Source organism: Schistocerca serialis, chromosome 1 (assembly GCF_023864345.2).
Source record: "Schistocerca serialis cubense isolate TAMUIC-IGC-003099 chromosome 1, iqSchSeri2.2, whole genome shotgun sequence".
NCBI classification, from domain to species: Eukaryota; Metazoa; Arthropoda; class Insecta; order Orthoptera; family Acrididae; genus Schistocerca; species Schistocerca serialis.
Window position 1 is genome coordinate 679,888,058 of NC_064638.1, and position 13,458 is coordinate 679,901,515.

Below are 13,458 nucleotides of genomic sequence, written 5' to 3' on the forward strand. Positions count from 1 at the left end.
AGTCTGTGCCTCAGACAAAAAACGTACAAAGTTCATTCAGTACAACAAAATAGTTATATTCTTGTTTATTTCACTCTCACCATGAGAAGACACATGTGTGCTATCAAACAAAAACTGGGTGCACAGAGAAAGAATACACTTCATTCTCATGTCCTCTTTTCCTTGTACTGTCGTTACAGACTCGGTAATGTATAAAAGGTGTGCGTATGTCAATGTAATTGTAAGACATACTCTGAATAGAGATTAAATAATAAAGTAAATGTACAGCGGTCTTCAACATAGGCACAAAGGGTGTTTGTTGTAAAGATACTGCATCAAATTTTGTCAAAAGCTTGGTGATTCTCAAAGCGAAACAATTCGTAAAATTCAGCAGGTGTTTGGAGAAGATGCGATGGCTGTAACACAAATTAAGGAGTGGTTCAACTGATTCAAAAATGGCCACACATCAACGGAGAGTGACCAGCATTCTGGCAAGCCCCAAGCTGCTCAAAGTGCAACTGTTGTTGAGAGGGTGCAAAATTTGGTGATGGCAGATCATCGTTTGACTGTGCGGGAGATTGCCCCAGAGGCTGGAGTGAGTAGAGGTTCTGCACATGCAATTTTGTGTGATGATTTGAACATGCACCGAGTGCCTATGAAATTCGCGCCCAAGTTGTTGGCGCTGGAACAAAAAGACCTCTGTTTTGAAGTTGCACAGGACCTTTTGGATACCACCAACATTTATCCTGGGTTTGTGAACACTGTGATAACTGGGGATGAGTCATGGGTGTATGGGTACAACCCAGAAACAAAAAGACAGTCATTGCAATGGAAGCATCCCAAGTCTCCAAGGCCGAAGAAAGTGCAGCGAAGCAAAATCAAGGTGATGCTGATATCTTCTTTGATGTCCATGGAATTGTGCATCACGAATATGCAGCGGAAGGACAAACAGTGACAAAGGGGTTACCATCAAGATGTACTCTAGCGACAGTTTGGTGCAAAAGCCCAGACATGTGTACGGTGAAAAACTGGCAACTGCATCATGACAATGCCCCTGCGCATTTGTCCCACTTGATCCAAAATTTCTTGGCTGAACATGGAATTACAGCTATTTGCCAACCTCCCTACTCTCCAGACATGGCTCCTTGTGACTTCTGGCTGTTTCCAAAATTGAAGACGCCACTGAAAGGACCCCGTTTTGAGAGTAGAGAAGAGATAATGCGGGACGCGATGAGAGAGCTGAACACCATTCCGAAAGAAGACTTCCAGAGATGTTTCCAGCAGTGGAAGGATTGGTGGGCTATGTGTGTGCAAGCACAAAGGGACTACTTTGAAGCCCGTCATGTATTCGAAATATTTTTTCTGGCCAAAGGTCGGATACTTTTAGACAGCCCTCGTACACCGCCTTGCCCTGTTCTGGAATGATACATACATGTCAATAATTCCCTAATGACACCACCATGAACTGTCTGTAGAGGAACACCATCTAGTCAGCTGATATCACCTGGACTGCAATAAATTAACCACATTCTCCAGTAGAGCTTCGACTACCTATAATTGTACTGTGAAATGAGGAACACATCTTCCACCTCTCTCAAAGTGCTATTCTACTGCCTACATTATACATGAAAAATCCAGCTACTCACTCACACCATACCTACTTCCCCATGCTTTGCCTCTCCTATGCGCTCACACAGCACATCCTCTTCCAATCTAGTCACAGGTATATCCTGTCTCATCAAAGGTAGAGCCACCAGTGAAAGCATTCATATTGTACCAACTCACTAACTTCTGCATTGTCTTTTTATGACTGACTAGTCATACCAAATCTGTTATACCTGTTGCATAGTCTTTTATGATGTGATCACCAACCAGCTTTCCACCAAATGAGTGGCCACGTCAAACTGTAACCAGCACCAGAGTTCATCACCAAGTGGCAGAATATGCTGCTGAGCACACTTCAGTGTCTTCTTCACAGCTTATGCCATCTGGAACCCTTCCTCCCTCAACCTTTTCCTGCCAATACCAGTTTCTGTGAATTCCATAGATAGAAACTATTCTTACAATACATCCTGTGATCCCACAACACACTTTGGCTCAAATCTCTACTACCTGTGTCCAATACCCACCTGTACCCCTGTCCCTGTAACTATACTCTTTTCTCTGACATCCCTCTCTTCCCTGTCAATCACTGTTGATTTGAAAATGTTTTGTAGCTAGTTGTTATTGTGCAAAAAGTGTGGCAATAGACTACAATAAAAGTAATTGTAATAATTCAGTTGTTGCAGGTCTCTCCATGTCATAATTGTCAAGCTTTCAGAAATCATGCAGTGTGATAATTATTATGAATTATACTAAATCTAGAATTCTTAGACAGGAATTTGATGAAGCTTTTTACTCGGTTTCAACAAAATATGTACTAACAGCTCATGGGAAACAAGTCATTGATTAAACCTGTTTTAGTATATTGAATCATATATACAGGGTTATTACAAATGATTGAAGCGATTTCACAGCTCTACAATAACTTTATTATTTGAGATATTTTCACAATGCTTTTGCACACACATACAAAAACTCAAAAAGTTTTTTTAGGCTTTCACAAATGTCCGATATGTGCCCCCTTTAGTGATTCGGCAGACATCAAGCCGATAATCAAGCTCCTCCCACACTCGGCGCAGCATGTCCCCATCAATGAGTTCGAAAGCATCGTTGATGCGAGCTCGCAGTTCTGGCACGTTTCTTGGTAGAGGAGGTTTAAACACTGAATCTTTCACATAACCCCACAGAAAGAAATCACATGGGGTTAAGTCGGGAGAGCATGGAGGCCATGACATGAATTGCTGATCGTGATCTCCACCACGACCTATCCATCGGTTTTCCAATCTCCTGTTTAAGAAATGCCGAACATCATGATGGAAGTGCTATGGAGCACCATCCTGTTGAAAGATGAAGTCGGCGCTGTCGGTCTCCAGTTGTGGCATGAGCCAATTTTCCAGTATGTCCAGATACACGTGTCCTGTAACGTTTTATTCGCAGAAGAAAAAGGGGCCGTAAACTTTAAACTGTGATATTGCACAAAACACGTTAACTTTTGGTGAATTGCGAATTTGCTGCACGAATGCGTGAGGATTCTCTACCACCCAGATTCGCACATTGTGTCTGTTCACTTCACCATTAAGAAAAAATGTTGCTTCATCACTGAAAACAAGTTTCGCACTGAATGCATCCTCTTCCATGAGCTGTTGCAACCGCGCCGAAAATTCAAAGCATTTGACTTTGTCATCGGGTGTCAGGGCTTGTAGCAATTGTAAACGGTAAGGCTTCTGCTTTAGCCTTTTCCGTAAGATTTTCCAAACCGTCGGCTGTGATACGTTTAGCTCCCTGCTTGCTTTATTCGTCGGTTTCCGCGGGCTACGCGTGAAACTTGCCCGCACGCGTTCAACCGTTTCTTCGCTTACTGCAGGCCGACCCGTTGATTTCCCCTTACAGAGGCATCCAGAAGCTTTAAACTGCACATACCATCGCCGAATGGAGTTAGCAGTTGGTGGATCTTTGTTGAACTTCGTCCTGAAGTGTCGTTGCACTGTTATGACTGGCTGATGTGAGTGCATTTCAAGCACGACATACGCTTTCTCGGCTCCTGTCGCGATTTTGTCTCACTGCGCTCTCGAGCGCTCTGGTGGCAGAAACCTGAAGTGCGGCTTCATCTGAACAAAACTTTATGAGTTTTTCTACATATCTGTAGTGTGTCGTGACCATATGTCAATGAATGGAGCTACAGTGAATTTATGAAATCACTTCAATCATTTGTAATAGCCCTGTACACAGTGTTAAAGGTTAAAAAAACACTGCAAAACATTTAACCTTTCGGACAATAAACTGGAATCCCACTGACCAGAACAGTAGCCATACTTGTGTGAATTTTGCATGTGTAAATGTATGCAGGTTTTCTACTTTGGAGGAAGGACTTATTGGCTGTAAGTTCAAATATTTAGCAGTTTTTTCCTTTGTGACTCAATGCATCCTCTGTGTGATGAATAACATTCTATCCTTTTCATATTGTTTTCATTCTATCTTGGATTTCCATTGTTTGATTATGTCAGAGCTTCTATCAAATTTCATCAAGATAATGAGAAATTCAAAGTTGAATGAGGAGTTAAGTTAGAATATTCTGCATCACAAAATTTAACCTCCATAATCCTAGAGGATGTCTTCACATCCTTAAATTGAAAAACTAAAATGTGTTGTGGTTTAATAGAACATATATGAGCCACCTCCATATTGGTGTTGACATTGTTCTGCTTGCTTCTAGCACGTGTGTAAACTTCAACAACTAATTCGGGAAGTTATAGAGCTAGCTTGAAAATCAGTAATAACACTAAATTAATGTTGTTAGACACATCACAAAGAAAATATTTCAATTAAAATTATGTCATAGACTCAGTATGTTAGTTTCTGTGATGAGTCTCTAATGGAAATTTGTAATTAATGTGTATTAACCAGTATCAACCTGCATTCATGAAGCAATGGCTTTTAATGTGAAAACTGTTCCAAAACTAAGGCTCATTTAGTGAGCATTAGAGAAATTAATGTTGTGAACTGCTGGGGGAGAAACAGGGATACATACATTATTATGACTGAAGAAAGTGAAGTGGAAATGGACAGGGTGTATATAGCCAGATGGTGGATGGTAGATGGGTGAAGGAAATTCAGTCATGTATTTCAAGGGATATGAAAAGCCCAGTAAGACCATCTAATTTAAGGTGGACAGATGACATTACAAAAATATGCTGGAGGAACGAGGATGTATATAGTTAAAAAGCGTAATGACTGTTGGAGAAACCGGAGAAGACTTTCAACCAATAGTGGATGTCAAATACCTAATATTGGTGGCTATGAGTATAGTGTGAAGTAGACTGAGGTAACGTGCACTCTCTGTGGCTATATGTATGTGTTTATACCTAGTTTCATAAACAGCTGCCACATCTGTTACTATTCCAATTCTTAAATTTCATGCATGTTGATGAATGTGGAATTAATTTTAATAAAATGCAAGAGAGGTGGCGATATTTTGTTGTTATGATAGGATGTTATGTAGCGGTAGCACTTTACTGGAAATATTATATCTGTATTAATAATCAGTCAACTTGCATAAGTGTTCCTTTAACACCTATCACACTTTCCTAAATGGAGCAGAGCAATTCGTTCAGCCAACAAGACAACATCGATTGTTTCAACATATGTTTATAGATGTGAACAGTGCAGAACTTACAAGGTCAGATTTGAAGACTGAGCATCGATAATGGCTAAGTGCCATAAACCTGACCTGAGTCAGTTAATTTTTTGTTGTTGTTTTTTTTTTTTTTTTTTTTTGTTTTATCCAAAGATTTTGTGAAAGAAAAACCAGAATCAAATTTTTAATTTATTGTCTGAAATAAGATTTATATTGCTATTGATTTTTTTTAAATATCTTTTCCCCTTATGAATAAAAAATAGTATTTAACGTAGAAAAACACAGAACATGCTATGTGCCTGTTCTGTGAACACTGCTTCACTTTTTTTTGTCTGACTCAACAGATTCGATTCTGTTTTGGTTATTGCAAAAACATGCCTATAAGTGTTCCAGTAGACCTGTACAATATCACCCTTTACATGTGGCAACAAATAACAAAGTGTAGCTTCCCATCTGTTGTTCTTTACATCGTCATACTGCCCATGATGCCTTACAGGAGAGAAAAGTGCATAACAGTATTCCTACAACCAGTACATTATCACCCTTTCCATCTGGCAACAAACAAGAAACTTTACCTTCCCAACTGCCATCCTTTAAGTCGTCATACTATGACACTTCATTTTTATGGGAGGAATAACAATGAGATCCACCAGAAAGGAGTTTTTATTCACAATGAGGGTGTAGATCTTGTGGAAAAGGTCTCTTGTTTGTTTAAGTGGGACACAAACACACTGCAACTTAACAAGAAGAAAAGGAGGACATAGATTCTCTCATCATGCAGATTAAAAAGGAATTCATAACTCTTTCATTGGCAAAAATTCCTTTAATCAAGTTTTAGGTAATAGCATTGAATGTTAGAAATAGACATTTGTACACAACTCTTCTTCAGGCTCCGTTTTTTAGTCCCATGAACTCTTTTAATCGTTTGCATAAGGTTTACCTTCACTTCTATGATGTTTCTTTTCACCCTGGAATTATTCTCCATTTTTCCTCTTGTTGTTCATACCACTGTTTAATTTCATTGTCGTTACAGTAGTCTGTTAAAAAATGCAACTGAAAACAACAAATTTAAGCACAATGAACACACTTTAATCAGAAGAAAAAGGGTATAACTCAGCATTGTTGTTGTCATAAACACCACTCACAATGAACTGTAAAAAACTGGTGGCACTTGAGCTCATCAGCAAGCCAGCACATCTCTCTCATGCCATCTCTCAAGCCAATACGCTATCACTATCAATGGATGTGACTTTTAGCCCACTTTTTAGATTGTTGGTGATGACACTTTTTTGTCTAACACAACTTTTTTTTTTTTTTAATTTTGGCATTTAACATGTTATTGATGTCCAGTCTTCACTTAATAGATTATTGGTCAAATGAGGGGAGGGAAAAATGTGTGTAATTTATGACTGTACACGCATAAAAAATACAGGTTATATATTGCAACACTATGGATGTTTAGAATGTTGCAAAATTATAAAAACTTTTGCCAGAAATGTATATTTTAATATGTGAGATTGTTTTTCTCTCTTTTAAGACATCTGTCAGAGATGTTCTTAAAAACAATGTACTTTGTTCTGTGCTCATTTACTGACATACATAGGAAATATACTGAACAGAAAGCAGTTATTGGGAAAAAAGTGCATAAAATTATGCTGTATTGGAAAGAGTTGCCTTGCAAGCAGAATATGATTGCAGGTTCATTTACAGCCAAGACAACTATAGCTCCTAATATTAGTTATAAAGGAAAGACATTTATTAATCGTCTATCTATTGTATTTCCATAAAGTAAATTTCTGATGGGCAGAGTTATTCTTTGCATGGTTTCTGTTTTCATGTCATAATGGATGGTTTTTTGTCATCATTGTAGGAGAACTCAAAGATAAAATTTTTCCAGTTAGATTATTGTGTCATATTTTTAATTACAGGTTTCAAGTATGATAACATATTAATGGAAGAATCTGCCCAGATTCTTGAAATTGAAACATTTATTCCATTGTTGCTGCAAAATCCTCAGGATGGATATAGCAGATTGAAACGTTGGATTATGATTGGTGATCATCATCAGCTGCCTCCTGTAATAAAGAACATGGCATTCCAGAAGTATTCAAATATGGAGCAGTCACTTTTTACACGGATTGTTCGTCTTGGAGTGCCAACTGTCGATTTAGATGGCCAGGGACGAGCAAGACCCAGGTATCCCCATGCATTGCTACCCTTTAAAATCTGAATTAGTGAGTAAATGATAGATACTGTATCTTTTATCCAAAGAACAAGACACACAATGCAAAGATTCTTTGAATTAAGTGTTTGCTTCGAAGTATTTGAAGATATCACGTATTTCTAGGTAAAAGGGAAGCAGTAGTGACAGAATATCCTAAATGAGATGATTAGTTCGGCATGTTGAGTTTTATGACCAAATCATTATGTTTTATGAGTGACAACAAAGCTGAGTATTACAAATTTACTGCAAATGCAAACTTCACTTCACACTGTAATTTTTATGATTGGTCAGGCAAAATTTGCAAATTAAGTGCAGTGAAGTCACTTATGATTGTAGATCTTTCTGCTATGACTCATGCATATGAAACCGCTGTGCAAGATGTGAATCTTGTATATTTTCAGTTTTGTGTTGCAATTGTTAGTCTCCATTATGAAACAATTCCAGTATTTTGCAGTTGATTGATTTCCCTCGTTATTCATTACTGTGAAATTATAAATGATAGCCATTGCTGTAATGATGTTACACTATTGATGAATATGATAGAATGCCCACAGAATAATTGTAATAATTGTGGCCGGTAGATGCACAGTCGGTGGGGTATGTGTATAGAGAGTGTGGGGGAGGGTGGGGGGTTGTGGGCAGGTGCTGAGAGCTGGAGGGAAGTGCCATTCTGAACTGAAGCCTATCTCACATTTTTTGAGCCCCTCCACATCCAAACTTGCATGGTGACCATTCAAAAATTTCTGCTGGCGCATCTGCTTTGGTTGGCATCTAAATGGAATTCCACTGAAAATTCAACAAAAGCTGCAATTTATTTTCGCCTGGCTTGTTAATCATTTGTAACTTTCAGAGAGGCATCATGAGTGATGAATTTTGAGTAAAACGTACATTTCTCTTGTTGATACGTTAAAATTTGCTTTTCCTGCCAAAACACATTGGAGTTTACACGGTGTTATCTCACTGACATGTTGTTTAGACTCAGTTGTGAGAAAATTCTGAAACAGTGGTTTATTAAGTCAGGAACTGAGAAAAAAATATCACTGGTATATGAGTAAATGTGTAATGTCTTCATTTATGTTGTTTCACAACCCACAGCATTTCTTGTTTCACCAGCTATCACTAGCTCTTAAAAAGTACACTCTTTGGTCAAAAGAGTCAGTAGTTAGGTGAATAAGATGGTAGATAATGAAGTTCTGCATAATAACCGTATGGCAAAATACTCCCCTCTTTGAGTGCTGTCATTTGCCAAAATATCGTTTCTGTATCTCAAACCATTCATAACTGTGAGGAATGTTTGGATGTTTCATTCTGGCTTTAACGCTGGACTGCGCAATTGCAAATGAGTGTGCTACATCGGATCAATTTTCTCGACATTGGTGACAGACAGAGACCTCTGTCCAAACCTGAACAAAAATTCGATATCGAACAATGACAAATCCGGGATGGAATGTAACAGTGTTATGAAAAGGGTAGTAGCTACTCACCATATAGTGGAGATGCTGAGTCCGAGATAGGTACAACAAAAACACCATCAGAAAGTGAGCTTTCGGCCGACAAGGCCTCCGGCAGAAATAGACCACACACACACACACACACACACACACACACACAAACCCCCCCCCCCCCCCCCACACACACACACACACACACACACACAATTCACAGACACCTGATCACAATCTCTGCTGTGAAGGCCAGACAGCAAGCAGCAGCGCATGATGGGAGAGGCAACCTGGTGGTGGGAGTAAGGAGGAGGATGAGGTGGGGATTGGGGGATAGGAGAGTAGGGGTGGGAGACAGTACAGTACTGCTTGTGGAAGCATACAAGGATATGATGGAGAGAGGGTTGTGCAGCCAGGTGTAGTCATGAAGTTAAACAGAAGGCATGGAAGGAAGAGGGGGGGGGGGGGGGGGGGAGGTGCAGAAACGGAGAGAAGTAAAAAGATGGTAGTAGGTGTGGTGTTCTGCCGCCCACTTAATGTACACAATATCCTACATCCATCATACACAACCCCTGCTCCCAACCCTTGCCACATGGCTCATATCCCTATAATAGACATAAATGGAAGACCTGTTCTACATCCTCCCACAACCACCTGCTCCAGTCCAGTCACAAGCACCACTTATCCCATCAAAGGCAGGGCTACCTGTGAAACAGACTGCACCTAGCTGCCCTCTGCTCTCTCCACCTCGTCCTTGTACATCGCAACCCAACCCTCCTATCCCTCCCTGTCCTTATTCCCACCAGCTGGTTGCCTTTCCCATCATGTGCCGCTGCTTGCAGTCTGGCCTTAGCAGCCAGAGACAGGGATCATGTGCGTGGGAGTTGCATTTGCTTGTTTGTTTGTGTGTGTGTGTGTGTGTGTGTGTGTGTGTGTGTGTGTGTGTGTGTGTGTTTGGTTGGTTGGTGTCTATTTCTGACAAAGGCCTTGTTGGCCAAAACTCACTTTCTGACAGTCTTTTTTATTTTTTTATTTATTTTTTTATTTATTTATTTTCTTTTTTTTTTTTTTTTTTTTTTTTTTTTTTTTTTTTTTTTTTTTTTTTTTTTTTTTTTTTGGGCGACCTTTTTCATGTTATTGAAAAATTCACTTCAGTAGCTAAATTTCATATGCAGCAGCATATTATATAATATGCATCAAATGCAAAATCATAAGGACTCCTATTTCTATTTTTCATTGCAAACTTTTTCAAATTTTGGACGGTGTTTTACTTAAATGCAAATACCACAGGTAGTGTGACCATTAATGAAATGATTGGCATGTCATCATGAAGCTGATGTATAAGGCTACAAGTAACACAAAAATAAACTTTTTTAACCAAATAGTTTCTGTAAAATTATTTGGGGAAGATTGCAGGACATGTACCTTCGATTGTTATCACCGACAGGCCTAAAGCTGGCAAACAATGGCAACCTTCCCTTCTGAACAAACAAATGATCTCTCCCAGTACTTTGGACAAAATTTTGTCACTGTGCATAGACCACAGTATCCTCCACAGACTCTACAGTTTGCCTTCATATAGTTGTGACTGAGAAAATTATTAATTATATCCCAGCGGTTCTTCAGCCTTAGTTTTTCCTGTGAAAATCTGCACATCTGTCCACTCAACAAGGACATCCTCGAATCTTTTACCTCCCATGCCAATGCAGCATTCATTACAATAACACTTGTGTCTTGCTTACAGTTCCGTGTGTTTTTACATAGGATGGCATTGGCAGAACTCACCTTCTCTCTCTCTCTCTCTCTCTCTCTCTCTCTCTCTCTCTCTCTCTCTTTCTCAAATTGTCATAAAATGAAGACTGACACACACACACACACACACACACACACACACACACACACACACACACACACAAAATTTCAGAAGAAAAAGTCAAATTGTCAGACAATGAAGGCTTTCATGACTGGATGTTTCAGCTGCTGAGAATTCTTCCAGGTTGTATGGTCATGGTCCATGGAACTCTTTAATCCCTGACGTTTTGTCCAAGGATATGTTGGACACCTTCAGAGGTGCTTGTGCTGAGTCTTGCCTCCGAAGATGTCCAATGTAGCCTTGGACGAAATGTCAGGGATTGAAGAGTTCCATGGGCCATGGCCATACAACCCGGAAGAATTCTCAGCCACAGAAATCAAATTGTGTTTGTATGTTGGGCCAAAATTGATTGTACTTGCCATATCACATACCTTTTCCTGAATGCCAGCTGTCTCTAGAAAAATGCTATTCTGATTTAACATCAAAATGGTAGCTGCAGAGTTTACAATTGGGGGTTACAAGGACCTCAAAAAAAATTTTTTTTTAATTTTTTTTTTTTTTTTTTTTTTTTTTTTTTTTTTTTTTTTTTTTTGGGGGGGGGGGGGGGCAGGGGGTGTTAGGATATCAAACAGGCTGACTTGGAGAACGAGAGGCACCACAGGACATTTTAATTTCCACTAGTAAGAGACATTCTTTGATGAATTTTGCACAGCATACAAACCATACTTACAGGTGCATGAAACTCTAGAATTTATTTAATTTATGAAAAAATGAATGAGCTGCTACATTTTAAACTTCATGTTTAGAAAAAACTCAAAGTTTATAGTTAATTATCTCAATGTTTTCCACAGTTTTTAATAGATTTCGAAAATTCTAGAGTTTCATATACCTGTAAGTATGGTCTGTATGCTGTGCAAAATTCATCACAGAATCTCTCTTGCCTATGATGAAAAGTGTACCAATAGCAACAAATGCAGCCAGTAGTAATTGTAAAAAGATGAAATTTCACATATAAAAAATAATTCTGGTATGTTTTTGGACTTCCACTGCTATGAGTGTGAATGCTGAATCCTTCCTGTTCATCCTGACAAAGTTTTATGAATTTATTTCTAAAAGTATAGACAGTGGAAATTAAAATGTCTTGTGGTGCCTCTCCTTCTTAAAGTTGGCCTGTTTGACGTCCTACACCTTCTTAATGAAGAGAAAGCATGTTTTCCTAATGGATGTCAGTGGACTCTTACAGAAGAGGAGGAGATTGTGAGAAGAGATGTTTTTGTTTTATTGCATCCACTTAAAAACATTCAAACTGTGAATGAAAGTGTGAAGTAATCACTTGTGGAATGTTACAGTTCACCATCATTTTGGAGAAACTGACAGGATAATTGTACCTGAAGCTCCCATACTTCAAAAAAACATTCAGTTACAAATACCGAAAATATACTGGATGCACCTTTATTGTAGTGATGTTCCAATGTCAGAACTCAGCAGTTGCCGCGATTAACTTGTTGACACACATCACTTCATAGGCACTATACAACTTCATTGCAACAGCGTTGCTAAATGACGGAACATTGTTTACACGCCTGACTACTACAATCGATGGGTGTAACAGTCGCTACAAAATGGACTGGCTAGAAAACTTCTGAATGTGAAATGAGACATTCCCAATCCTGTACACTTAATTAGACCTGTTTTGCCATCAGCCATTGGTTGTGTGTGTTTACTAATTTAACCAGTTTAACAGTATTTCTGTGTCTCTCTCCATCTAATGTAGATAAAATATGCTGCTTTTAAATTAAATAAAGGAAATCAATGACTTTCTGTTCTTTCTTGTACTCCTTCCTTTCCTTTGGTTCACACAATATCCCTTTGTCACATAACTGACATTTGGAAAAGCAGGAAACAAACTGACAATATAATCATGCTTAAAATGCTGTAGAGGGTTTCAATTACAATTAATAAAATATTCTGGGCTATTGTGCTGTGTTCGAAGGAATGTCACTTGAAAACCCGACATTTTAAAAACCATGGGAATTTTTCACTGAAATTTGTGTGTTTGTGTTGTCCCAAAATGCCTCAAAAATGCGATTTTTCAAGGGTCGTACCTCAGGTTCCATTGATCACAGAGCTAAGGGGTCAAGTGTTTTGGATAGTCCTTGTTCTAGCGACTGTTTATATACCTAATGGAAGAGCGGCATACTGTAGCTATCAAACACTACAAGGTCAAAATGTAAACACTACACACTTTCTCCAGTCCAGGCAAATTGAACAAACTGGTTGATTCATTTACATTAGGTGTGGCCTAGTGTGGGCCTTAGGCAGCTTATGAAAGCACCATTTTTTCATGGTGGTTCCTTAGAACCCCCTCCCCGAAAAACCATGATTTTTGGTTACCAGAACATCGATTGTGGGGATGGCCACTTCTTTAATTCCTATTCATTAAAAATCATCAAAATCTTTCCATGTGTTATTAAGATGATGATCTTGGGCAACCTTGAAACCTTTATAGTATTATTACCTGTCACCGAGATCCAGAGATTCAAATTTACCATACTTATGTATGTAAAATATGCACAAAATTTACAATCTGAGGAGTAAATGTAGTCTTAACTGATGTAGTAAAGTCATGGCAAGGATTCTGGGGTCATCACGAAGGTTCTGAGTTCACCAAACAATGTTTTTACTCATCGATAGAATTTTATGATGTACTGTCTCCGTATTATGGGCACTTCGTGCCTATATAGGTTGTGTCAACTTGAAATAA

General features: G+C 38.8%; 1 protein-coding gene across 1 annotated transcript in view; it reads left to right on the forward strand.

Moving 5' to 3' along the window:
• LOC126480306 (RNA helicase aquarius) overlaps positions 1–13,458 on the forward strand; it is a 346,791-nt gene that overhangs the window by 306,458 nt on the left and 26,875 nt on the right. The window contains exon 22 of the mRNA XM_050103855.1: positions 7,144–7,411. Coding sequence (XP_049959812.1) covers positions 7,144–7,411 — 268 coding nt within the window. The remainder of the gene's footprint in view (positions 1–7,143; positions 7,412–13,458) is intronic.